This window comes from Pteronotus mesoamericanus, unplaced genomic scaffold (genome assembly GCF_021234165.1).
Source record: "Pteronotus mesoamericanus isolate MK-2021 breed Mesoamerican mustached bat unplaced genomic scaffold, CSHL_Meso_final contig_20, whole genome shotgun sequence".
NCBI classification, from domain to species: Eukaryota; Metazoa; Chordata; class Mammalia; order Chiroptera; family Mormoopidae; genus Pteronotus; species Pteronotus mesoamericanus.
In genome coordinates this window covers 84,411,071-84,438,123 of record NW_026555085.1, presented here as the reverse complement: position 1 = coordinate 84,438,123, position 27,053 = coordinate 84,411,071, and the positions used below count along the sequence as shown (strand labels likewise).

Genomic DNA, 27,053 nt, shown 5'->3' with positions numbered 1-27,053 from the left:
GAGGGGAGCAGATGGCTTTAGGAGGTCCAGCCCCTCCCCCTGGAAAGGGGAAGAAACTGCGATGAACTGGAGAGATTCTGAGATGGGTGTTGGAGCTCAGGACAGATGGCTTCCGTGTTCTAAGTAAAGTACAACACAGAGTACCACACAGTACAACATGATGGTGTATGACATTTAACAGATGTCATCTATTCCTGCATTTTCATGTCCATGCTGTTACAGACACCGCATTAAATTTGGAATGCATAGTCTGTACACGTCCCAAGGGCAGGATATCGGTGTGTCTCTTGCCGCACTTATTTCTGTGTAGCTGGTGACAGACTAAAATATAAGTTGGCAAAAGAATGGGAGAAGGGATAAGGACACACCAAAAACAAAAACACACAGAGAAATAAACACCAGTAAGTCTTGATTTTTGGAAGGGGAGGTTAAAGACAGTACTTACTGGTTTACTTCAGTAGGTAGTAAATCAGAAGGTTAAAAACAAATCGCTTCCCTTTTCCAAGGTTCTTCCAGAGTTCACCTCTTTAAATTCAGGTAAGAGAGTCTTTCCGATGTTCATGGTAAAGTGCCTTACTCTGATGACTTACTGTAGTAAAAAACACCTTTGCTTGGGCCCAGGCTGGGTTTAGAACTACCTCCCTCCATCTGGTGCTTTATTTTTATTGATTAGAAGTCTGATAAGAGTGATTTGAATGTGATCAGTTTGCCTCATACACTGTAGAAATGGCACTAAGAGAAAATCCCTAAGTCTACCATGGCAAAGTGTCTCAGTCAAAACTTCTACCTAGTCAGCCCGTGAACCAGTAAACCAAATAAAAACAGTCCACTCCTGGGCTCCGAATGGCAGGTATTTGATGAAAGAATGGTGGCAATAGTCACCCTAAACCACCACTTCTCAGACACTCTTGGGTACCCAACAGATTCTGCTCGAGTCCTTGAGAGGGTTTTAAACTGCTGGGAGCTTGCCGATTATGTTCAGCCAACCCAGGCTGTGGGAGTGAGCATTTCTCTTGTTTCTTGTTTCCATTTATGCAGGTTGTATATATTTTTTTTTCCTTCAGCATTTTGTTGCTTATCCTTTACTTGTCTGTTGGAGCAGAAATTGGTATCTCCTCAGTTGTTCTTTAAAGAAAAGGAGAGAGAAAAAAGAGAAGGGAGGGAGGGAGGAAGGAAAAGAAATTGCCTATTGCCTTTTTTCCGGTGTTCCTGAATAAGCTGAAAGTCACAAGGTACTCACTAACAGGGAACCAAGAATAAGAAAAGCCACATCATTTGGGCACAAGTTTCACTAATTCGTGTGCCCTGGGGCTCATCAGTTACATAAGCCTGGTGGAAAAAAAAAATGTCACCAGCAATGGCGTCCTAAAAAGCAGATCGAGACCGGATACCAGCTTGGAATCCCGCCTGCGTACTTCGGCTTTACACGTGGCATCATACTCTTTTTGCACTGTCACCTTGAACTTCAAAGCTGACCTGGCTGCTTCGGAGTTCATAGTGGAACAGAGCGTCCCGATATCCTCGTCTCACCTGGGCTGATTTTCTGCCCTCCCCAGTCCCAGGCCCTAGAGCCACCAAGCGTCGACGACCCCACTCCAGACCTCAAGGAGTGGACAGCGGTCTGCGGCGGGGGCCAGAAGCGTCTCCGGGCCCAAAAGCCGGGCTCCGCCGGAAGCTCTTGCAGCCGAGACCCAGAGGCGTCAGTGGGAGCGGCTGCCACGCCGCACCTGCCCGCTAGGGGGCGCGTCCGGAGTCAGGCCGCCCCGGCTCGCCTGCGCTCGCGCCCTCCTCCCTCCCCTGCCCGCGCTCACCTGTCTGGGCAGAGGGCCCCAGAGGCGGGGGCCGGCGGGAGCAAAGCCGAGGAAGAGGGCGGAGCGGCTCTCCGGACGCGTCATCGGAGCACCATGGCGGAGCTAGGAGCTGGCGGCAACAGCCACAGGGGCGGCGATGGCGCTGTGCAGAGCGAAACAGGTGACTGCGCGGCGGGGGCCGGCAGAGGTCCCGCAGGCGCGGGTCGGGGGAGGCAAACCGGGTTGGTGGGCTTGCGCAGGGCGCCGGCGATACCCTCCCTGGCCCGCGCGGCCGCAGCCCGAAACGGCCGGCCCTGAGCTCCGCGCACCCGGGCTCGGAGAGCGCAGTCCCTGCGCTCTACGCCTCCGCCCGGCCCGGCGATGCTGGAGTTCCGAGGGTCCCGGTTCTGATCGCCCCTTTGCGCTCCACCTCGACTTTCCCACAACAGGTGGAAACGCGCCAGGGAGGGCGGGAGGGAGCAGGAAATGGAGAAACGCTGGCCGCTTCCCTCCCACCTGCCGAGTTGAATGGGGAAATCGTATCCCCCAAACTGAACAACTAGCCGGAAAGTCCTTGGCCAGGTGCTACTGGCAGGATTCTCCGTTTCTGGACAACCCCTCCCGCACTCTCAGCTCGTCGGGGTGTTTGTGTTGAGGACGTTGGTGGCGCAGATGGGCGCGGGGGTCGCTCGGTGAGCGGTGTCCGCCCTCGGCCCTGGTGTCCGCAGTTAAGACGCTTTTCCAAGGAAGACTGGGGCTAGACGTGCTCAGATTCATTGGCTTGAAGGGTCCTCTGAGTTCGTGTTTTAAGCCCGTGCATCAAACCACGGTAGGAACGGGTGGTTCAGCTCCTCAGGGTTCTGCGTTGAGGACCCCCTCGACACCACACAGGCACCAGTCACACTCAGAGACCGGCGCTCACGTCTCCAAGACAAGAAGCAGTCTCCCCTGCAACCCCATATCTTATATGTGGACAGTGTTTTCCGCTCGTGATAAGTTTTTCTTGAGAAAATGTCTTGCACAGCGGCCCCTCTCTCCTAGTCCCCTTTTCTTTTATTCTGTTCTTGCTTGGTAAACTCTGGTACCTTCCTACACTTGGCATAGGGGCAGTGAGGAAGTCTCTTATTTTTAAAAGAAATTCAAATTGCAGGCTCCCCAATTGCAATGCATAGTGTGCTCACAAACACACACAATCGGAAACAATTGTTTCCTAAAAGTGAGAGTCATCCCCATCCTTCCTCAAAAGAGGTATTGATTTAGATGGTATGTTCATTTTAGTGTGAAAGGTCCCGAAAAGCCGTAGCAGTGTTTGCATATTACGTGTGTGCTCTGCTAGGAAGAGTTGGGGCACTTAAAGCCTAATGACTTAACCCCTCCAGCCAAATTACCCGAGGTTAAATCTGACAAAGTGTCTTGAACGTGTTTACTTTGAAGTCCTGCTGCTTTCTGTAGAGTGGTTTGTCTTCACGTGTTTGAAAGACTGGAAGATAACTATTTTGGTTTGGGGTGGGGAAGGGGTGGCTAAGCGGAGATGCTTTTGTTGTTGCAGTTAGAGAACCTGATGAGCTGGGTGTCCCGGGTTGGGCTCACCCCAGGGAGGGCAACAGGAGGGCAGCTTCTCATTGTGAGTGCGAATGATTTCATGCCTGCCCAGACCAGTGTGGCTCACTCGGTTGGAGTGTCCTCCCGTAAACAGAAAGGTCCTGGTTCAATTCCTGGTCAGGGCACATGCCTAAGTTGCGGGTTTGGTCCCAGGTCGGGTGAGAGAGGCAACACATCTATGTTTCTCTCCTACTGCACTGTTTCTTCCCCCGCCCTATCCCTTCCCCTCTCTCTAAAAAACAATGGGGGAAAAAAAACCCGATGTCCTCAGGCGAGGATTAAAAACTAAATAAATAATTCCATACTTAATCCCCACAGACAAACTGCTTCTGAAACAAAATTGTTCTAGTTAATTCGCACCACTTTGTCTTCAAACCAACAACAACAAAAAACACTTTTTAGAATCTGCCCATGAACAACTTATTCAGTTATAAGTGGACTACCAACTAGCCTGTTCAGTGCCTGGGCAGGTTAACTAAGGCTTATAACAGTTAACATAAACACCAGCCACATGGCTGTCAGTGAAATATTTTCTTTTCTAAAGATGCGAATGTAATGTAATCGGCTGCCATCTCCTTCAGAGAAAACAGTTGTTCCACGTCTTTTCCTGGATACTTCAACTTCTAGGGAACAGGTTTTATATATGCTCTTTGGAATAATTGTACTTTATAGTTGAAGTCACCCTTATTTTTGGCCCCCATCTTTTTCTTGTTGTTTTTTTTTTTTACGAGCCCTTGATTACTATTAATGTTTTTAGTGTTCAAAAGCACCTGTGTGAGCAGAGGCCAAAGAATGAACAAAGGTGAAAATATGTTTTTAAAAATCTGGGTAGCAATATTTTAAGCAAACAAGTGCAGATTGTCTGAATTTTAACAACTGAAGTTTCCCATATATTTAAAACATGTGTCCTATACCTAAACATAAGACTTCAATATAGTGCTTTATTCTTATGGATATACGTCACATTATACACATCCAAATGCTGCAAGTCTTTTTTTTTTTTTTTAATAATCTCAGATTGCATGGAGGTGTTTTTTTGTTTGTTTATTTTTTTGTGGGGGTCAGGGGGTGGGGACCTCTGATTTTGTTACCATCAAGAGAAGAAAATTGCCACCTCACATGGCAACATTTGTTGAGAGATCTATTTTTATTCCCATTTTAGGTCTGGTTTTTACAAAGTAGAGTCCAGTCTTAAATTTCTTAGTTCTTGTGACCCAGTGCAAAGACTGTAGTTTAATTTTAGAGCAATTTATATTAGAATTTCAGATAATTATCAAAATAAAACCTGTAATGTGTTCATAATTACATATATATATATATGGGTATCAAAGATAGGTTGAAAATTAGTGGTATACAGCTTATAAAATGAGATGTTAAGAATATTGAAAGGTATTACATAAATGAAACATTTTAAAAGCCATATTTCTATCAGCATATATTTATCTTCTACTCAAAAGTAGTAAAGTAATATGCCTTGTGGTGAAATATTTTTTTCTCGAGGATGAACAGTTCTTTCAAATATACTTTTCAATAGCATAGCCAAAGACAAGCTAGAACTGGGAAAAAAAAAAAAAGAGACTTGGAAACAAGTTTCAATTTCACCACTAGAGGATGTCCTTTTCAGGTTATTGTTTTGAGTAGTCCCATTGATTGATATTCACAAAACTGCTTCTGCCCAAACTTTGTGTTTTTACTTTTATGCTCATGCCCAATAACTGTGGAAAGTGAGTGTGCAGAGCTGACTTTCCAATTCCATAACTTATTTTTATAAAGCCTACTGAATTAAGACTTTGACTAATTCGTGAGGCTACATACTCATGCACAGGAATAGTTAATACCTGTCATCTGTGCATTTTGTTGATATTCTTTTGAGGGAAATGACTTCGTACCTGGAATTGGACTTTTTCTCTCATTAGCAAGCTGTGTGGTAGAAAAACAAAGGCTTGCTTTATGATTTTGGTTATGACCTTTCACTCAATTTTTTCCAAATTAAAAAGTGATCTTTAAGGTCTCACTTAGCTCTAAAGGTCTACAAATAGCTGCAAATAAAAATTCTAGAGGCTCAGACTACAACTTGGTGTTAAATGTGCCCCTTTTGAAATTCAGGTTCCAAAGCTAGTAATGCTTCCGTTCAGAGCCTAGATAACTTGTTCCCATGGTTTTGTAGCCGGCTCTTACCTTTAAATGTTGCTAAGTAGGAGGGAAGTGTTATTACTAGACTACGCAATTGTACTCAGGAGCGTGCATTTATTTGGTATCATTAGTTAGGCATGTGTGTGAAATACTAGTTTACATTGGCATGTTCTCTAAAAATAAATTCTAACATCTTTGCCACCTGGTGCATGAAAAATCATCATTTGAAAAGAGTTATTTTTTCTAAACTCATCTCATTCTATTGATGTAAGAATTGGAAATACTGAAGCTTAGAATAATTTAACCAAGCGTTACGTACCTTCTTTACATTTAGCATTGTGGTGGCTAGAAGGTTGACAAAGACATGATCCTTGGATTTAGCAAGGAAAACAAACCCACAAACACATAGTTGCAGATTATGAGGAGTTCAGTGAAGAAGGAATTACTTCTAGCTGCAGTCATTCATCAGGGAGTACATACTGGGTGTACTAATAATTAATTTAAACTTCAAAAATGGGTAAATGATATATAAGGTTGAATGGAGGCGAGAGAGAGAAATAAAGGTGCTGATGTGGGAAAGAGCAAAATCTTTGGCCGTATTGACTCCTGTGAGGCTCAACGTGAAAGAGCTCTTGATGATCACTTAGGAAGGATGGTACGTTGAGGCCAAATTGTAGAGTGGCTGAGGTCAAGCTAAGAGGTTTGTGCATGATTCTGCGTGCAGTGAGGTACTGCTGAAGATTCTTGAGAATAGTGCATCTTGATTAAAGTATGACTAATTAGGTAATCTGTGTCCCTGAATCTTGAAAGCTTGATTGCAAGGTCTATCAGAAGAGCTCCGCTGTGCCCTTAATGAATGCATAGTCCCTCTGTCCACAAAGGTCATTCTCCTCCATTGATTTTCTGCTGCTTGGGGAAGAGTAGTATTTGAGTGGTGAGAGTGCATGAGGAACATCTTTAGAGCCAGACAGATCAGCCATAGCTCTCTGGAGATGAAGGACATGATGGATGTTCTACCCAGGAAGTCCTCACTCTGAAGTGACAGTGTAGACTAGAGCACGGGTTGTAAGAAGGAAGAGTTCAACAACATACAGACCAAGTTTGAGGCTCCTGCAGAAATCTTGGCAGGCATTGGGCCTGCACTACGGCACGGTGGTGGAAATAGGACAGGAGCTATTAATTCAGGATGCTGCAGAGACGTGTGTCAAAGGATGCGGGGGAAAAGGTGACATGCAAGAGCATACTCTAGCTTTGGGTTTTGCTCATTAGTTCAAGGGTGGCATGAAAATATTCATGAGGAGGACCTGATTTTGGTGGGAGCAATAGAAAAATATCTGCTTTAAACGTGGAAATTCAAAGTACAGGAGACACATGTAGGTAAAAATGTCTAATGGGCATGAAGGAAAAAAAACGAAGGTTGGGACTCTGGTATTCGTTCCATGAGGGAATAATGATTGAAGCTGTGAGAGTGAGGAGAACTTATAAATAAAAACTGCAGAGGGGTGAGGCAACAGTTAAGGCATAGGAGATGGAAGAGCCAGCCAAGACGGTGGGTGGGGAAGGCAGGAAGACAGGAAGGGCAGAGCTGAGCCAGTGCCGTACCTGCCAAGGGAGAGGGACAAGGGGGTGGAGGGTTCAGAGAGTGAAGGGCAGGAGGGAAAAGCCGTCATTGGCGTGGCTGCCCAGTAGCCACTGACCTCCTCCAGAAGAGGAATTTCTGTTGTTGGTGCAAGAGTAGGACATGTACCGGATTTGAAGTGCTTAATAGATGAGTAGTTGAAAAGTAAAGATAGCCAACTTAAAAGGCACTCCCTAACATTTGCAGGTTGAAAGGGAAAAATTTCAAATCCTTGAACAGCATATCACATGCTGATTCAAGTTCTCTTTTCCTCCTTCATGTCTGTCATCTAGTCCCTTGACCTATGGCTTTCCAGACTTCGAAAAGAACTTTTTTTTTTTTTAGTTACATAGGCAAAAGGATTTTTCTCTTTTTAGAATTTACTTATTAATTTGCATGCAAGAAGTTCACTGGTGTTTCAGGTATACAGTCCATTGAGTTTTGTCAAATGTGTAGTCATGTAACCTCCTCTCTATAATCATGGTCCAGCGGAGTCTCTTACCACCTCCCCAGCGTTTCTTCATGCTTCCTCTTTGGATCGGCTCTCCTCCTCCCCCCGGCAACCACTGAGCTGAGTAGTTTTCCATTGTAGTGTAGTACCACAGTTTGTTAATTTATCCGCCTGCTGGGGAACATTGAATTATTTCCAGGATTTGGTGATTATGAATAATGGTGCTGTAAATATTTACATACAGGTTTTTCTCATTTATCTAAGGCAATATCTAGGAGTAGAATTTCTGGCTCATATAAGTGTATGTTTTTAAGAAATGGTCACACTGTTTCCAGAGTGGCTGTACAAGTCTGCATCCCTGCAAGCAATGTATGTGAGTTCTAGGCACTCTGTATTCTTGCCCCACTTAATGTTGGTAGGTCTTTGTTTTTAATTTTTTTTTCCCATTCCACCGGGTTCTTTGAGTAAAGCAATAGAAACACCTCAAAGTAAAACAGCGGCCTTCTGGCTGCTGAGTGATGCTCCCTTGAATTAGGAAAACCTGGGAAGGCAGTGTTGCATCAGAACGCAGGCATAATGTGGAGTTTTTATTAGACTGTAAGATCATCAGCTTCTTTTTTCTTCTTTTCCATAGTTTCTTTTCTTCCCTGTGGGGTCTGCATTCTGCAGTTGTTATGAACAGCAGTGCCATTGCACAGCACTTCACATGCTGATCCAAGCTCTCTTCGCCCCCTTCATGTCTGCCATCTAGTCCCTTGGGATATGGCTTCCCAGAGTTTGAAAATAACATTTTATTTTTCAGTTACAAAGCTGGGACCCTTGGTCAGGCACCTTGTTTTATGGTCCTGAATATTAATCCCTCGTCAACAGAATTTATATTGTCAAACTGAATACTTAACATCAATTCTCAGTTTCTGAAACATACTAGCAAGTGCTTTGTGCAAGTCTTGATGAATCTGCCATTGGACAATTTGATCACTGAGCATGGTCTGAGGTTCTATATGATAAATGTATATGGGATTTAGGCTTATTATTTTCAAGGTATCCAGTTTTAAAATGTGTCTAGCTCTTCAGCAGGTTGGTACCTTTGCCTCTTTAATATCTCAGGTCTTGCAGAGGTCTGAATTACAGCTATTCACAAGTTTAAATGGCATTGGATAGTATTTCTCTGCTCATTAAATACTGTTCTCCTTAGTATTTATTTTTAAATTTGAGAAATAGCCAGTTAAGAAAGAATCTATTAAAAATTTTTTAATAGGTGCCACTTTAAATCTTCATTTAAAGAGTAATATTTTTCTCATAGCAAGAACTCACTGCATTCAACAGTTTCTCATCCTTGAAGCTCCTACAGAAACAGTTGTGAAAGAATTGTGAGAAAATACCAACAATTGATGCACTTGACCAGGTAACCCAGATAAATGTAGGGATGGATGCGAAACTGAGCAGAAAGGAAGCTGAGAAAATGCATCTGGTATATGTGAACTGGGCTTTGCAAGTGTTATTAGTAAAGTTGTGTATATTGAACTTCAGCATGTTTAGATTTGGGGTATGTTAAAATTTCTTCTGTAACTTTTCTTTTTCATGCTGAGAGAGCCTCGTTTCTGGAGTTGGCTTTCTTATAAAGAGAATGAGCCTTTACCGTGGCATAGTTTCCCACATGTAAAATGTGTATCCCTGGCACTGGGTTGGAAGTAGGAAAGTTTATATTCTAGGAAAAGTTGAAATTCCAAGGTGAAATTCAAGGAAGAACCCCTTCTTTTAGGGCCCTCCCTCCCTAAAACAAAGCCTGTCCCAGTGGCAGTAACGTGCATAGTCGCTGGCTGTGGCAAAAACACTTGGCTACTTCTCAAGACTTTGATCCTGGCCCCTGGTTCTCAGAAGCTCCTGACCTGACTCTCTGGTATGGCAGACACTCCACACAGGACCTGGCTGCCTGCTTCCTGCATTCCAGCTGGATTGGTTTCTCTTCATGGTAGATGCTCTTAATTAACCACAGCCCTTGTAGGTTCATTTAAATATAGTTTACAATCCTTGGGCCTGAGATGAAGTTGTTGAAATGATTTTTGAGCTCATGTGATAAGGTGTCTTTGGTTCAGATCATTGGTTCTCAATCTTGGCAGTGAGTTAAAGATCATATGGAGATATTTTTAAGTAACTGGATACCCAGGCTGCTCTCTAGGTAATTATCTGAGAATCTCTAGGGGTGGAGCCAGGTGGCTGTATTTTTTTTTAACTTGCAGGTGGTTCCATTTTGCCATCAAGGTTGAGAACTACCGGGTTAGATCCATTTCCTATTTAGTGCTCTTCCATTTGACCTTAGTAGGTTTAATGTGGAGGCCACGAGTGTAGTTGCTTATGGAAACCACGAGGACAACCACAACAGCTACTGCCCTCAGTCTAGTGTGTTTATGGAGTTTATATCTTATTTTATTCCCAATAATATTTTGAATGAAATATAGCTGTGAATAGGAGTACGAGTATACTTGAATAGCCAAATATATGTGCACATATATTCAGGTACATATTTATGCATTTCCCTGTAGGAATATATGCAGTTAGACAAAACGTTGGGTAATTAGCTTTCTTTTTTCTCCTTTGTTTAGCTGCCACACTGCCTTCCTCTCCTACTTCCCCTTCAAAACAAGGACAGGTCAACCTCAAGTAGATACGGTTTTTTGTAGAAAATTATATACTTTTCCCAGAGATTATCATGGCGACCCATGAGTTCTTATCACCAGCGCCCTGGCTCTGTAGCCGGCCCTTGTTTCCTGGCCTGTCTGTAAACACTTGGCTCAAGAATGACCTTCTCCATGATGTCCTTCCCAGCCGTCTCACCGCCTATCTGACACTAATACCCTTTGCACTAATCTTTCCTTCACCTCTTTTTTTCTTCTCTGCATCAGAAGTTACTCTCCCATGGCCCCATCCAGTAACTTCTGCCCTTTTCACTTGGCATTTTTGCTCCGGAGTACCGTTCACTTTTTTGGCTTTCAATCTCGCCTCAAGTTAACATCCCCGGTTCTATGTGTCAGAACTTCTAGAGGCACGTCTGAGTTGCATCTGTGAGTGCTTGGGAGGTTTTGTGCTGCCGCCAGTGGGGATGTGAAGCTCTTTCAGGGAGGGCTCACCTTTGGCAGGACTGATTCCCTGTTTCCTCTTCTCCCTGCAGCTGGTATCTGCAAAGCCACAATCCAGGACCAAAATGAAAAGGGCAGTGGGAGATATTGAATGGGACTGGTCCCTGAGGAAGAGAAAGAATATCTTTGATTTTTTTTTTTCCCCTCAAGATTATACTGAAACTAAGCATGTGTGAAGCCATATGGTTGTGAGCTCAAATTGACTACCCAGTTGTTCAGGGATAATGCTCCACTGTGACTTTGTACTAGGGCTCTGCGGCGGGGGATCTACTACTCACTGCCTGAGGGATTTGAGGCAGGTCATTTGAGCATTGTCTTCCTCAGTTTCTTCTTTTTTAAACCAGGGACAGTCGTAATACCTTCACAGGGTTGTTGTGAGGGCTAAGCGAGTTAATAATGGATGTAAAGTGCTCAGAACAGTGCCTGACACAGCACAAGCATGGAGTGGTGTTATAATTACTGTGGCCATGGTTATTAAGGGCTGGAACAGCATCACTGGGAAATATGGGCCTACCCTAGCAAATTTTCCTTTATAATTGTAAACTCTCCATGACAGGAGACTTGGAATATAAGACTGATTCAGACCTCGTTGCAGCGGTTTGATCACACTGCTGTGGGCTGGGCCCAGGTATAAGAAACCTCACGCAAGCACATCGGATGGTGCTTTTCACCTGCCAAAATGTCCACAATGTTCCAGTAGAAGGCTGTTACACGCTGGCCTGTGGGACGCTCAGATTGTGTTGTGACTGAGTTGGACACCCATGCCAGCCCATCTTGACTTATTTTTCTTTGATTTCTATGGTACTCAAGAGTGCTTTTTATTACTATATCTTGGTTCCCAATTTTAAGTTCCTTTCTAAAATATTATTGCGACAGAATGATTACACTTTAAATCAAAAGAGTGGACTCTCACTCCCTTTAAGCCACAAAGATGGGCGCCCCAGAACTATTTTGAGTTTAAACCAATCACTGTCACTTCACCGAATGTGTTTCTTTACGAAGGAAATAGAGGAAGTATTTATAGTTGCACGATTTTCATGAGAAGCAAGCAGTTTGGATTTCTTCAAACAGATACAAAAATGAAAAAGAAAATATCTGTTAGTCACAAATTTTAGAAGAGACTTTCTCAGGTCACAGGGGCTTGTTCCCGAGGCCTGTGCTACGTCTGTGTGCGGGGTATCCGCGAGAGACTTTCCTCTGTGAGAAGATAATATCATGTTCATTTTTTAATTTAGGTTTTTATCTTTTTAAAAATTTAATAACTTAATAAATCTTAAAATATATCACTTCCTCAGGTGGGTCCTGGGTGTAGATGCTCTGAGTAATGCGCTCCGATTTTCTGTGTACAATAGACACTGTGGTGACTGAGTAAACAAATATGCCATAAGCCATCCTTGAACTATTTAAATTATATCATTCTTCAAAAAGAATTTATTATTAAAAATAAGGCAGTATTATTATATATTAGTATACTTAACACTAGAATAAACCCAAACATTTCTTTTGCAACAGTGGCTTTCTACTTCCCACCATCCCTGTGAAGATGCGCTTGTTGTATATATAAGAAGGTAGTATATCCATATGCTTTGTAAAGTGACTTTGCATAAGATCCAGTATCAGGAACTCAGATAGAAGTAGAGATGGCTCTACAGTAGGAAAAAAGCAATAAAATAAATTGAGAAATGGAGGGGGACGATTTTTAGTCTAGAAGACCTGTGAGAGAGCCTATGCCTATGAATAAGAAAGCCCCGTAATCATCTAATCCAGTGAAGCCTCAGAGGGAAGAACATTAGTTTGGCATTTCAGATTCAGTCATTGGTGGTCCAGTTGTACCTCAAGTGGTCAACTTTGAGAGTGTCATTCCATTTACTTACAAACTGATCAGGTCTGACTTTCGCCTGCTACTTCATAAAAAAAATCATGGAGAAAAAAATGGTCCAGTCATCAGCCAACTTGTGCAACACGAATCTAAACCACATAAAAGATTAGAGCCACCTATCGTTGAAAGCATCAGAGGATTCGGTTAGGCTCCCATGAGAAAGTGTGAGCCTTTGGGGCGTTAGAAGAAAAGAGGAATGCAGGGTGCCAGGAGGAGGAGCAGAAGGCTGTTCTAAATCTGGTGACTGGTTCACCAATAGGCCTTTAGCCTCCCTTAAAATATTAAAATTTACCCTGGCTGGTGTGGCTCAGTGAATTGAGTGCCAGCCTGCGAATCAAAATGTCGCTGGCTCGATTCCCAGTCAGGTCACATGCCTGGGCTGTGGGGCAGGTCCCCAGTAGGGGGCGCACGAGAAATAACCACACAGTGATGTTTCTCTTCCTCCCTTCCTCTCTTTCTAAAAATAAATACATAAAAATTTAAAAAAAGATTATTACTGAGAATCAAAAAAAAATTACTGTTATTAAAAAACATTAAAATTTATATCAGTTTTCAGTAAAAATAATTTATGAGCAAAAATAAGAGAGTATTATATATGAATATATTTTTAAGAGATTTTATTTATTTATTTATTTAGAGAGAGGGCAAGGGAGAAAAAAAGTGAGGGAAAGACAGTGATTGGTTGCCTCTTGCACACCCTTAGCTGGGGACCTGGCCGACAACCCAGGCATGTGCCCTGACTAGGAGTCGAACAGGCAACCTGCTCAGTCCACTGAGCCTTACCAGCCAGGGCTATATGAATACATTTAACATTAGCATAGACCTGGGTAGATAGAGTTCAGACACCAGTCATAAAGTGTTCAATGACTTTTTGCTTTACAAATCACATTGTTGTTTTCTGTTATAGACGAACCTATCAGGAAATGTGGTCATGGAACAATGTGCAATTTATTTAAAACACACATCTTTTGGTTCTATAAACCTTCCTCTTTTTGTTGATAAACAGAGGACAAGTACAAGGTCTTTTTCCGGTGAGCTGGATATAGCCTGTCTCTGGACTCTAAAGGGACATAGGTGCTACTGGTTTTAGGGGTTTCGGGACAAGTCTCTTCCTCTGTGCCCATGTGCATACAGGAACCAGGTAGTACTATTGTTGCTGGTGGAAATCAGGCTTTTTTCATGGGATTGCGAAAAAAGCATTTCACAGACCCATATGGGAGGTATGGTCTTGTGGTAATATTTATTTGGGTGGAAGGCTGCCCCTGTGTCCCATCTCCGTCCATCTGCCACGGAAAAAGTCCAACCACATCATCAGAAAGGCCAGAACAAAGGCCCTTGTCCAAAGTTTCTGCTTCATATTAAAGCTTAGTCCTTTGGAGTCCACAGGTGGCTGCTGAGTGGTCTTAGTCCCTATCTAGGTAGCTTAGCTTGTTCCTGCCTGCTCTGGAGGCTGCCAGCCACACGGCTGCCAAAGCCACATGGCTACAGAGAGAGAATGCATGAGCACACGGGGTGAACATGGGTCACTGAGCGGGGTGGGAGTGGGGCAGGAGAGAGAAGGAAAAGCTTCTTTGTTTCCCTGGGATTCTATTAGCTTGGATTTGGATGGACCAGGTGCTTTTTCAAAACAACCAATCAACTTCCCAAGCTTTTGCGGGTTTATGATGGGTCCACCCCTAGTTAGACTGACAGGCCTCAATGGTTAAGCACCTCCCCCTGAACCCCGCAATAGTCCAGTACCAGAGGGCAGGCAGTGCTCCTGGGGAGATTTCCTATGCTCCTACGATTAGGCTTCCTCAGTGTCAGTCCCCCAGAGGGTGTGATGAGTCTGTAAATGGCATAGTGTCCTGCCTAGGCAAGCAGGGCTATGCACCCCAGTTTATTAAATTCAATCTCTAACCCCCTTTGTGCCCTTTCTTATTAATAATCAGCTAACCATCTATGCTAACACTATCTCCAGGGAAAAAAAAAAAATTGAGAGGGAGGGAGGGAGAGGTTTTTATTATGATTTTTATTATTATTATTACAGTTGTATTCCAGACACAATATTGCATGTCTGGAACAGCCATTTTTAAAAATGAAAATAATACATCAAAGATGTTAGTACCTTTAAACAATGGAAATGTAAAATGGTTCAGTTCTGTGGTGTTTTAGAAAGTTTGCAAGAAGGCTCCTTTGTGATTATAATTCTTCCTTGGTTGCTTGTCAAAAATTCACATGAGTTTTAAGGCAGGGGCTTAAAACTTGGATGTGAAACATGAAAGGTTTTAGAGATGATGTTTGGGGTGCCCTAACTGTGCTTACCAACCTCTTCATCCTCCTGAGATGTTGTTTCTTTCTTTATAGAGCTCCCTAAATCTGAGTGGCCTGAGGTCAGGCGAAACAAGATGTCTTTATTAAAAACATACTGGATATCTAGTTCTTGGAAATTAATGCTTCATATCTTTTTTTTTTTAAAGCAGTCATTGATGCATTAGAAATCTCTTTTTCTTAGCTGTTGCCAATTTCAAAAGCTTCTGGGCTTATTATTTAATCCAAAGTATATTTATCTCTTATCTGTATAATTTTGTGGCTTTGGGTGTTCTGGTTGGTTGCTGACAATTATAGTGGATATGCTAATCCTTTTCAGTGTGGGCCTTAACAGAATGAAATCACCAAACCTAAAACTTACTCACTATGATTATATAATTTGGCATTTCTGTTAGGCACTTCCTTCCTCTAGTTTGATTTCACAACTATGTCAGAGAATTGTATACAGTTATTTTTTTTTTTGTCAGCATTGGCTTTAGTTTAACAAGTAAAGCAATACATGTATAAAGTTTTGTGCCTCAAATATTAATACACACTTGATTTTCTCATGAAAAACGTGTCTTATTCCACCCCCATCCCCATCCACATATCTATATATCTTAGTTTCTTCTAAGTGAGTGGGATTATTCCATGACAACAAGGAAGGGTTTTAATTTTTTGTATATCCTAATATCTGTACTTTCTCAACCATTTTAATGTTGAGACAAACAGACTGCTTGGTTTTTATAATGATAAAAAGGATTTATTTGATAATGCTTTGAAGCGGACCTGTATTGGACTCTCAATAAGAGATCATTAGTGAAAACAAAGGGGGATTTAATAGGTCTGTTCTGCGATGCCCTGAACTCAATTTATGAATTTATTTTAATAGAGCATTGCAACATTGGTCTGTGATTCCCATATTCAGGGAAGAATATGATCACTGACACGTAGACCTAAGGTTTTTGAAGGGCGTGCTTTTATTTGCAGCATGTTGATTTCAGTGTGGGAATGGGGTGCCTTAATCTCTCTGGGATCACTGACCGTGACGGTTAAATTTTTGTCAACTTGGCTAGGTCACCAGAGGTTTTTAGTCAAACTATAGTCTAGATGCCGCTTCGAAGGTATTTTGCAGATAAGGTTAACATTTCCAGGCGGTTGACTTTAAATAAAGGAGATCACCGTTGGCCTTCGGAGCAAAAACTGAGGTTTCCCGTGAAAGGCGTGTTCAGCCTGCTGGCCTTCCCTCAAATTTTGAACTCACCCACCTCCACAGTTGCAACAGCCATTTTTCCTTAATATTAACCTCTTTGTGTGGATATATGTACATATTATATTTTTCTCCAGAGAAACAGAACCAAAAAAAAAAAACAAACCCAAAAACTGTTGGAGAACCTTGACTGAGACATTGACCCTCAGAAAGAAAAGCAAGGATTTACCCCCAGAATTATGCAAAAACATTTTAATTACACTTTAAGAGATAAAATGTTAATATAATCTAATTTTAAGGTAGAAATAGAGGATATGAAACCTTCCTAAATGGAAAGAAATTTTTTATTGATGTCCGTTTAATTTCAGGGAGTTTTAAGACAAAAATTGGGAAGAATAGCAAAGTATCAGAGGATAGGATTGGGGGAAAGTGTCAGGACATTCTAAAGCACATTGTTCTTCACCTGTCCAATTCTTTACTGGCCTGAGGACTTCACGCTATCACTCTCCTTAACATGCCCTTAAAGTAATAAACTGAATTGGTTTCCTATTCTTTAGCATTGCTTTTCACTCACAAACCTTTAGATGTCATCTCTCAAGTAACAGAGACATAATGATCCATCCATAAAAAGTTATGTCGTTCAGGGAAAACCTGTGTACTTATGCATCTTTATCTCGCCTTCCCTAGAGTTTCGCCCATAGCTGCCTTCCGTGCTGGTGCCGGCAGGTGAGAGGGAGAGGGAAGTCTGTGAGCCGCAGGGGCCGCAATCAGAGTGTGGCCCTCTTCTGACAGGACACCCAGCGAGGCTGCCGTTGTTTGTTCTTTAGCTTTGTGGCTAAAACCTCTGGGGGGCATCAGCTGAATGAGTAAAACAATACAACAGAGCTGCCTTCCAGCGAAGCCATCCGAGGTTCAAGTGCGGGCAGAGGCACAGTGACAGCAAGGGGGAAGCGCTGTCTGCGTCTCTCTTGGGCTTTTTATCTCTGCCTGACCAGTTTTTCCTGGATATATAGCTCAAGTTTTCATTTTCATCAGATCATGGAATCACAGGACCAGAAGGGACTAGAGATCCAAAAATCCAACCCGCATACAACGCATCAGTCTGACACATCACCCGAGATCGGTGTATGTGCACAGCCGTCTTCAGTGATGGAGAGCACTGCTTGTTACATTCTGGTAACTTCAAGGCACCTGTCCTAGGTCTGTCTTCCAGAACTACACGAAAAGTAGAAATCCTTCCATACGTTAGCCACTAATTCAGTTACCATATTCCTTCAGAGCCTTGTCTTATTTTCTCCAGAGGAAAATGTCCCTTCTTTCAAATGATCCTCCTGTGTTATGGCTTAGATAGAATCTTGGGAAGTCCTAAGACGTCCCTCTGCTCTGTTGTGAATGTGTTCTCATTTATCATCTCATCTGAAGTATCTAGCTCAGGCAGCACGACCTGAGGACCAGAAACTGCGGAAGGCTCGTTGCCCTTATTCAGTTTGCTGGAGCCTTGCTGATACCACCCATGATACTGTTAGGGTTTTTGCTGCCTCATCGCACTGACAGAGTTTAGTGAGCTTGCTGTCCAAGGTCTCCCCTTTCTTGTATCTTCTGAAGGTTGGGTACATCTTCATGTGTACCTGTGCAGTTGCATTTTTTTAATGTAAGAAGAGGTGTCTGTATGTATTACTACTAAATTAATCTTTTGAGCTATAGCCCATTATTTTGATCTGTTGAGATCATTTTGGACCTGATGCTAGGCATCTCGCAGTTTTGTTCAATCTACAGATATAAGGCCCTTGCTCTCATCTAAATCTCTAATAAGGACATTAACCACTTTTCCTTTCCATCGTCCATCTCTCCGGCTTTTACCTGGGCCGCTGCAGGAATTCGGAATCCATGGTCAACCCCTGAAATAAGCCTTCCCCACCACCAGGGGTGCCTGTTAAGAAAACAACGTCAGTGATTCTTGCACTCTTGTCTTTGCTGTCTATCGTCCCCTTGGCCGCTTGGACAAAGCAGTTATGTGACTGGCCTTTCTTTCTCAAGCCCCCCTCCTTCCGCCTTCCAACCCATCCTCTGCCGGCTGCCGGGCTGGCCTGCTTGGATCACACGTTTAGTCATCCACACCGCTGAAGGGCTCCCCTTGCTTTGTGTAGCGGGGGCACAGTATATGATTTGGCTGCTGCCTCCCCTCCAACGTGACCCCCAAAGCACCTCATTTTGCATCCGTGACATGACTTTATGACACCTGAAGCAAGACAAGGAGCCACCATTTCTTAGGGTTTTTTTTAGTCTTTCTAATGGTGTGGCTCAAAAATAAAATTAAACACATGACTGCTCACAGACCAATGACCAATTAGGCAACTTTTAGACATGCAGTCCAGGATATCTGTCTGATAATTCTGTTGAACTCAGCGACTGATTTCTTTGCCTCATTTTGAATAGGTACAATTGGATTTATAGCCTAATAAGGGTGTTACGATCACAGGAGAGGACACGGGGTGCACATACCAACTTTGTCAAGTTCAGACATTCATGTTGTATATAACGGTCGATTATTATCAATGAGAATAATGAAGAAGAGGGCCTAGAGGCACTTGAACGTACGTCCCTGGGTTAAAGTTTAATGTGGCATTTTTAAATATTTGCAACTTAGCTAGTGATACCTATTGTTTAGGAAGGGGTTTAAAGGAAACCTTTGTATCCACACCTGACATTCATATGAACTCATCCTCAGGGTTTAAAATTTGTTCATGGTGGAGCCACGCGGGGAAATGGACCCCACTGGCACTGAGAAGTGTGCACCACGCAGCAGAGATTTATAGAAATGTTAGAAAAGGCACAGCAGGGACCTGGGACTTCTTCGTTGATGGCATGTCACTACTGCCGTAGTATTTACCGTTTTTCTTATATGCCAGTTAACAAAAGGTGGTAAAATGAAGATCAAAGCCAACCTGCCTTTTTATTTTCCTTTCGAAGGGTCAGCCTTTCTTTGTGCAGTACTTCTTTGTCCAACAACCGATTGGAGGTTCTGCGTAATACTTTAAGATGGCAGAACGTGGTGCTTTCATTGACACAGAAGCCATCAGGAAGTGGCACCATTCTGGGACACCCTTCAACTTCAAGAATGGGGGCGGCAGCCAGCCAGCTGGGGCCCTTTTTGTTCTCCAGCAGTTGTTTGATTCCACATCAGCCTGCACTGGCTTTGTCATTTTTCAAACCATATTAGCGTTTTGGTTTTTTTTTTTTATTAAGGTACATTAAAATGTGGATTTCAGAATCTCCTGCTAGAAGTAAATGGCAGCTTACCTCAGAGAGATGCATTAAATATTTAAAAGATTGCTGAAGTCCAGTCATTTTGAAGACTTAATCATCTCTCATGTAGAGATGTGGAAGAGCAGTTTGGCATTTCTGGGCCCCACTGACAAGTAATGAACTTATGTGTAACTAGGACTATAATTTACAGTGCCTGGCCATGCAGTGCAGCAGTAATAATTTCTATTTTCAACTACAGTCCTCAGTTAGTACAAATGGGGCTCTTTCCCATTTCAGTAATGTTTTCGTAAAGCTCACTAAGCTTTTAGAAGGGAAAATCTCGGTATGCATCTCACTGGTTAAGCAGATTTCTCTGTGTAAGAGGATATTCTTGGATTCACTCACGGGCTATGTATGCGATTTTCCAATTTTATTGTCACAACAGAAGAGCTCAGGAAGCATAAATGTGGACAGAAGCCCAAAGGTGCATGTGTGTGTGCCCGTGCCTACATGTGTTTTGTCATTTTCGTGACATTGTGACAGCGAGGCCTCGGTGATAAGCTGACTTCCCCTGCAGATCAGCAAGTTTGACCCTGTTCCATGTTCTCCCACCTCAGGGGGTTGGAGCTAGGCCGGCGGTGCCGGCAGCCAGGGTAGATGGACAGACGTAAAGTCACTGTGCGTAAGGGACCGGGACCGGGGCCGGGGCGGCAGGGGGAGGCTGTTCAAGGGCCTGTCGGCCTGTTTCATCTATAGTGGTGAAAAGTGGTGCCATTTTCACCTATGACTGTGACTACCTTTTATGATCATGCTGCAAACATTCTCTCTTCTGTATAAAGCCAATCTAAGTCGTAAGATCTGTCCTTCTGCACTAGCTGGTGTCTCATTTCTTGCAAGTTTGTACAAAGTCTCTATTAATACATTATTTATTATTTTAACAATGTAAACAAAACAATTGCAAAACCTAATTGACTCTTGGAAGTCTACACACATCAGCTCCCATGGGGACTGAATTAAGATTCTGTACCTGCAGGGGACAGGCAGGGTCAGGTGTACCACACGGAGCTGAAAGCGCTTGTTAGTGTTGGGGAATAGCAGAAGGTTCAGAGTAGTAATCATGTTACTTCTGGGGGTGTTCAGATTTAAGACCGCACCACCCCCCTTTCCATGTCTGCTTTCGTTTTGGGTCAGAGCATGGGAGGGAGGGGACTGTAGCCCCAGGCCCCTACAGGGGTCATTCCTGGAATTAAATAAGCGTTAACGCTGTAACCATGAAAGACTGGGTTTGAGCATGTATGAAACTAATCTCTAATGTATGTATATGTATATGTCATAAATAAAGTGAAAAGTGGGTATGGGGAAAAATCCTTCCTTTATTATAGTTATTTGATCTTGGACTGTTTGCTTCCCAGTGACTGGTCACAGCTGTGGCTGGGGCTCAGCTAGTCCGTGCTGGAGTCAGCGTTCAGAGGGCTGCGGGCGAGGGCATCTGGGCTTTAGAGAAGGTGGGCCTGGGGTTAATCTTGACTCAGTGACTTTAACCGCTTCGATCCTCAGTGTCCTGACTGTGGCTGACAAGGATAACATATCTCATGTACCTAGCACAGCGTCTGAAATAAAGCTGAACACGTTCCCAGGTGATGGGCCATTATTAACTTGACCCCACACTACCTCATGGGTTGGGAGATGGTAGTGACTCCTGAGTCAAGATTAAAACCAGGTCCATCTGCCAAAATGTCATTTTGACCCTGCATACGCACGTGCATGCACGCACGTGTGTGTGTTCTGCTAGTGTAAATCCTCACCTGGTTCTCTGGAAGTAAATAAAGGAAAGAAACTAAAGTGGATTTGAAAATATTTTCATTTCACAAATATGTATATGTATAATATTGGCCTATGTTTATTGCTCATCTGATTAAAGAAAAATAGTAAATTAAAAAACCATGTTTAACTCAGAAAAAGGGTGAGTTAACCAAACAGAATTACAGAAGTACATTAACCAATTGGTAGCCGCTGCTTGTATCTTATACAACAAGACCTGGAACATTCGAGGCATGGATCCTCCCTTTCCTTCCCTCTCCACATCTTGCCATTTCTGCAGAAGTTAGAGAGTGGCATCTAGGATTCTAAACTGTGCAGGCCAAATATTTGTCCTCAGGAGAAGCCCTGGACTAGGAAGAAGGAGATCTAAATTTTCACTGTAGACCTGCTGCCAACTAACATTGACCTGGGCAAGAAATTTTGCTTCTTGGGCCTCTGTTTCCTCACATGTAAAGTGATACTGATTCAGAGGCTTTCTCACACCTATTCAGCTCTAAAACGCCATTCTGTTTTACTGCAGATTTCTATCTCACGGATTTACGTGACTTTAAATGAACTCCGTGTCTGAAATCTCCTGTATTTCTCCCAGCCCCAGATCTAAACACGTATCCATTTAATTAAATGCTCAGCCTTTGGAGGGGAAGGATTCTTTTTTTCCTCATAAGTGTGTATTTGCTGACCATTTAGTATGTTGGCAGCACTGGGCTTGGCAAAATGAGCGCCAGATAAAAAACAGAGTCCCTCCTAGAAGTTGATAGCTGAGCTGGGAACACCTTGAAAATAATTACACAGAGAGAATGGACTCGCTGCAACAACTGTGTTAAAAACTATCATGAAAGCAGCTGATATTTATTAAGTATTTCTTACGGCTAGCACTACACTCATTTCATCCTCCCTCCTAATCCGAAAAGGTAAATGGTGTCATCACCCCGATATTACAGAGAAAACCGAGGCTCCAAGAGGACAGAGAATTGTTCGCAGTTACTCTTTCAAGCAAAGGATTTAGAGAGGATATATAACGTGTCCTAAGAGTCCTGAAGTAGAGAGTGCTTTGGGGTGAAAGGATTGCTTTGGACTTTCTAAGCAGACTCGAATTTGATTAAAAGGCAAAAAAAAAAAAAAAAAAGGCAACAAAAATTATTTTCTGAATTTGTCAGTTAGAATCTTCTAATGTCATTTATTGTCAGTTTAACTTTTTTCACACACAGCATAGGTTTTAGGCAGCCTAGAATGGAGAGTTTTAAAATGAGAAAGCTTTTATTTCAGAAGAAAACAATCATCACATGATTGTGTGCTTTGGAGAAAACCGTCCAAAAAGGAACTCGAATTGGGTCAAGTGCTGAGAATGGCTCAGCACTGCTGGTAGAGGCTCCCCCAAAGCGGCGGGGCCGGGTGTCTGCTGGATGCGGCCCTGGCCGTTTTTTCTCCCTTTGGAGAATTGTAGTGTCTCATCTGTGCCTACTTGCCTTGTAGAAGAGGTATTAGAACTTGCGATCTCTGAGAGCAGGCACAGTTCTCCCCACTTCTGTCTTCACTGGGGGTTGAGGGGGGCCTCAGAGGTTTGGCCATATTCACCCTTGCGACAGGGGTGACGAAACCTGTGTGTCTAGACTCTGGGGTTGTAAGAATGTCCGGAAAGTTGGGATGCGTCACTGAGTGTGAAGTGAGCTGTGAGGGTACCAGCATGCCTTCCTTCATTCAGGGACTTGCGAACATTGTTAGTATAGAAAATCTGGCCTCCAGAGGAAGAAAAAGCCTTCTTGCCTTGAGCCCCTTTCTCCCTACTGGGGAGTCTGCTGCTGCTGCTGCTGCTTGTGCAAACAAAACTCCATTTCTCCTCCCACCCTGCTGCTCCCCCTGCCAAGGGGAAGAGGGAGCTGCCCAGCAGACGGGCTGCCTCGCCTCACGCGGTTACCCCTCTGCTGGTGAGTTCCCCGGAGCCGCATCCAGGCGGCCGCTGCTTCTCAGCTTCTCCTCGGCCGGCCGGGACATGGAGCCGCTCCCAGCCGCTCCTTGATTAGGAAATGTCAGGGTTGTCAGGGCAACTGTTAATGGCAGCGGATCATATTTTCCCCTCCGTGCTGTGTGCTGCATATTTTACTGTGCGGTAGCGGGAAGAGGATTAGGGAAAGGTGCTGCAGCAGGAAGAAGAAGCTGGGATCTGACTGAACAGGTTAAGCAGTGGACGGAGCCATCTGAACCTGCGTGCCTTTAATAGGGCTTTTCTGGAAGCAGAGTGAGTGTGTGTGTGTGTGTGAGAGAGAGAGAGAGAGAGCGCTCGCACGCTCTAGAGCCTGCACATGTGCCTGTGGGGAGTAAGTGGGAGGGGGCTATTTGGGGAGGGGGTTGCTGCTAGGTGAGGGGGAACGGCAGGGCCTCAGTTGCCAAGTGGCTGGTAGTATCTGTCAGCTGTCTGCACACTGTTTACCCATAGGGGATCTATTACAAGTGCTCAAATGAACCGGCAGCTTAGAAACTAGCAGCTTCCTGGGAGCTGCAATTACATAAGCATATATATTTAATATCATAATAATTAAAAACAAGTAGCAGCGGTATGCCTGGATCAGCTACAGCTCTCCGACCAGAAAGGCTGAAGAAGACCAATGCAAGGCCAATTCCCCTTGGTTTATTCACCATTAATGAGGAAGATGAACAGCAAAAGAATGGAAATACCAGAAGACCGAAAGGTATGCATTAGCTCTACCCTTTGGTCGGAGCCAGCCCATTTTCCCACACTGCTTATAGCACATTTTACAAACTGTGCTCGCGGTGCCTGCTGCGTGGAGTGCTTGTGACCTCCTGGCACCCTTTGATGGTGGTATTTACACGCTCTGGGGCTGTGTGTGCATGAATGCGGAAGAGATTTTGCAGATTTGGTAGGTTTCAGATCAGCTGCATTTTTGACCTAAGCTACTTTCTTGGCCTAGAGACCTTTAATTTTCACATGCTCACTTAAACAGTTACCGATGACTGTCCGCCTCAGGAGCAGGAGATATGAGTCATGAAGGTTTAAATGAACCTCTCCCCAGCTTCCTTAGGTACATCAGGTGATTTCTGTTTAGTGAGGTGAGTTTCTCCTTGAAAGGGGTGAGTTAGATAAAGTGGCCGAAGACCGCAGCCTTTCCATGGGCAGAAGGTCAAGATATTACTCCCTTTTCTGCTCTGAAATGCCAAGAGTGTGAAGAGGAGGAAAACAGAGTATGAATGTAAAGGGCAAAGTCAGGGAACAGGGAGGGGACCGCGAGTTTTTATCACTTCTGATAGTAACTCTGCTACTGAACATCATATAGAGGTTGGAGTGTTCTGGGTCCAGGAAGGAGAGCTCTGCCTCTTGTGCTGCTTTTTCATAATGATGAGATGGGGCAGCAGCTTGCCTGGCTTCTCTAGTCCCCGGGTACTGCATCATCTTTAGCTTCGTCTCATCCCCAGCCAGGCAGTAATTATTAGAGAGGGCAACATCGTGCATCCTTGAAGAAGGGTTCGAAGGCTTGCATTTTAAGTTTTCCAGTATCTGATGCTTGAAACGCCCTTCCCAAAATGTATATAAGCTGTTCTCTTAAGTTCATAGGTTATGTTTTGTTGTTTCTGTATGCTGATTACATTTTAGCTTGCATTCAAATTGTCCTGTCACTTAGATATCAGATTTCCCTCTGTGTGGTACAGAGCAGCGGCATGGCAGAGGAGCAAGCAAGTATGTAAGCAATGATAGAAGGAGTGTTTTAACAGAACCCTGTGTCTGAAGACCACTGGCTTTCTTTTTCCTGGTTCTTGAAGAATCTTAGTTTGCTTTTATTCAATATAATTGAAATTGTCTATTTTAAATCCCAAAGTATATTTTTGCTTCATTTTTAAAACGAATGGGTACAGGGAAGTTTTAATAAGTAGAACCTTGGTACCATAGTTGGCTTTTGCTTTACTATCAGACACCGCTCCTACCTGAGAACCAGGCGACCTCAGGATTCTGATGATGCCAGGAGTGGAAGGTGACTTAGCTGAGTCTTTTATTTGCGCATGAACTAGACAGCTGAACCGCAGAGTGCTCTCAGTGAAAATGCAATACTTTAAGTGGTTAGTAGCAAATCATTTGTCCTCTTGGCAATAGGAGTGTTCACGTTCAAGGCTATCTCTGTTCCTCAATAGAACGATGATGGGAATGCTCTGTGTGGGCACTGGTCAATACGAAAACCAAGCCACATGTGATTAGCAGCACTTGAAATACGGCTACTACCACTGAAAAAGTGACTTAAAAATTTTACTTAATTTTAGCTCATTTAAACTTAAATAGGCTAGTGGCTCCCTTATTGGACAACACAGTTCTAGCCTATAGAGCTGTGACCTTTGAATTTGCATCTTCTGTGTTATGCCCATCCTTAATTGCTTCCTGGTGCCAGATACAATGGAGCCCTGAAATGAATGTGCTTATTAGGAAGAGCTCCATGAGCAGGTGGCCCCTTGCCTGCAAGGGAGAACAGTAACCTGGACTGAGAGACGTTTTCCTTCTTTCTCCCCCTCCCTCCTCCCCACCCTCCCATCTCCCTCACTTTCTCCCTTGTTTCCTTCCTTCCTTCCTTCCCTCCTTCCTAAGAGACATTTTCATTTTTTCTTTTCTACTTAAATGTTATTGCCTGCCCTGAATATTATTCTTACCAGTCACTAGTTGCCTGTACCATCTCTTACAACTTGTAATATACTTCTGTTTTCTAAATTATTATTTCCAAAGCATCTTAGCAAGATGACATTCAGGTCCTCTTTTCATGTGTGACTGTTAAGAAACTTTACTTTCTTTTCTGCCCTCTCTGCGGCCTAATCAGCCCACCATGCGCAAACCTGGTTTTTATGCTGAGTGTGTTTGTTCTGTCATTACCAGGAATAAAGAAAGGTGCTTGCTGTCTAAATTCAATAACATAATGCCAGTCCAGGGTTACATGAGTTAATAACATGTAGCATCTTTTTAGGTGCTGTGCTATTGGGTAACCATCATAATGAACTCAGTAAGAATAAAAGCGTTGATTACCACCTGAGTTTCCAGTAATGGCTTTAAAATTACTTGGTGGAGTGAGACAGTAGTTTGGTTACCTGGTAGACTGGATCAGTTCTTGGAGAGATTTCTCTCCCATGTAATCAATAGAAGCATAAATATTTTTATGTTCTTTGCTGTTATTGACTTTGACATTTGGATAGAAATGGGACTGAGTTGGGCTTCTGCTGTTGCCCTTATGCCTCAGAACCCAAGCCTCAAAGTACTGCTGACTTAGAAATGGCTTAGGAGAAACTGTTTAGGCACTGTAGTGCCTAGGTACCTTTGGATACATTTCAAGACAAACCTGTCTTATGGAGAATTTTGCTGAATGCAGTGTGATTACTAAGTAATGACATTTTCTCCCTAAACCAACATTTGTTCATCGCTCGCTCTGTCCGGATTACTCCGCTGGGGCATTGTGAGAGTGATGCAGAGATAGTTGATGTGGTTTCTGCTCTCAGAAGCGTTTAATTGTCTAGTGGAGGAAATAATGTGCGAATAATGCGAGAATATAAGTGAAGGGGGAAGGGCTGGCAGTGTAATGAAGTTACCTGTGCACACCCCGGTGCCCTTCTCTAGGCTGTAAGCTTCATAAGGTCCAGGACTTCTCCTCTTCCTAAGTACTGTGCAGAGTGCATGGAACGTGATTGATTAAATGTACGTAAACTGAACATTCAAGTACAGTTTTCACAGGCTCTGAAGGTCTTTCAATCACAGGGATTCTAAGAAATGTTGATGGTATACCAAATTTGTCCTTTCAAGGTAACTACTTTGAAAGAGACAGTACTATGTTTGGAGGTGTCTGATACATTACTCCGATTACTCTCTGCATACTGTATTCATCTGATAGTGTATCA

The 27,053-nt window shown here is 43.4% G+C and overlaps 1 protein-coding gene across 3 annotated transcripts in view; it reads left to right on the top strand.

Moving 5' to 3' along the window:
- Positions 1–1,889: 1,889 nt before the first annotated feature.
- MAP7 (microtubule associated protein 7) overlaps positions 1,890–27,053 on the top strand; it is a 159,643-nt gene continuing 134,479 nt past the window's right edge. For 2 of the 3 annotated variants that reach the window (XM_054570017.1, XM_054570016.1), the window contains exons 1-2: positions 23,116–23,412; positions 23,724–23,863. In XM_054570017.1, the coding sequence (XP_054425992.1) occupies positions 23,731–23,863 (133 nt within the window). In that variant the 5' untranslated portion in view covers positions 23,116–23,412; positions 23,724–23,730. Of the gene's footprint in view, positions 1,972–23,115; positions 23,413–23,723; positions 23,864–27,053 lie in introns of those variants that run through there. The other variant, XM_054570019.1, reaches the window with a different exon arrangement.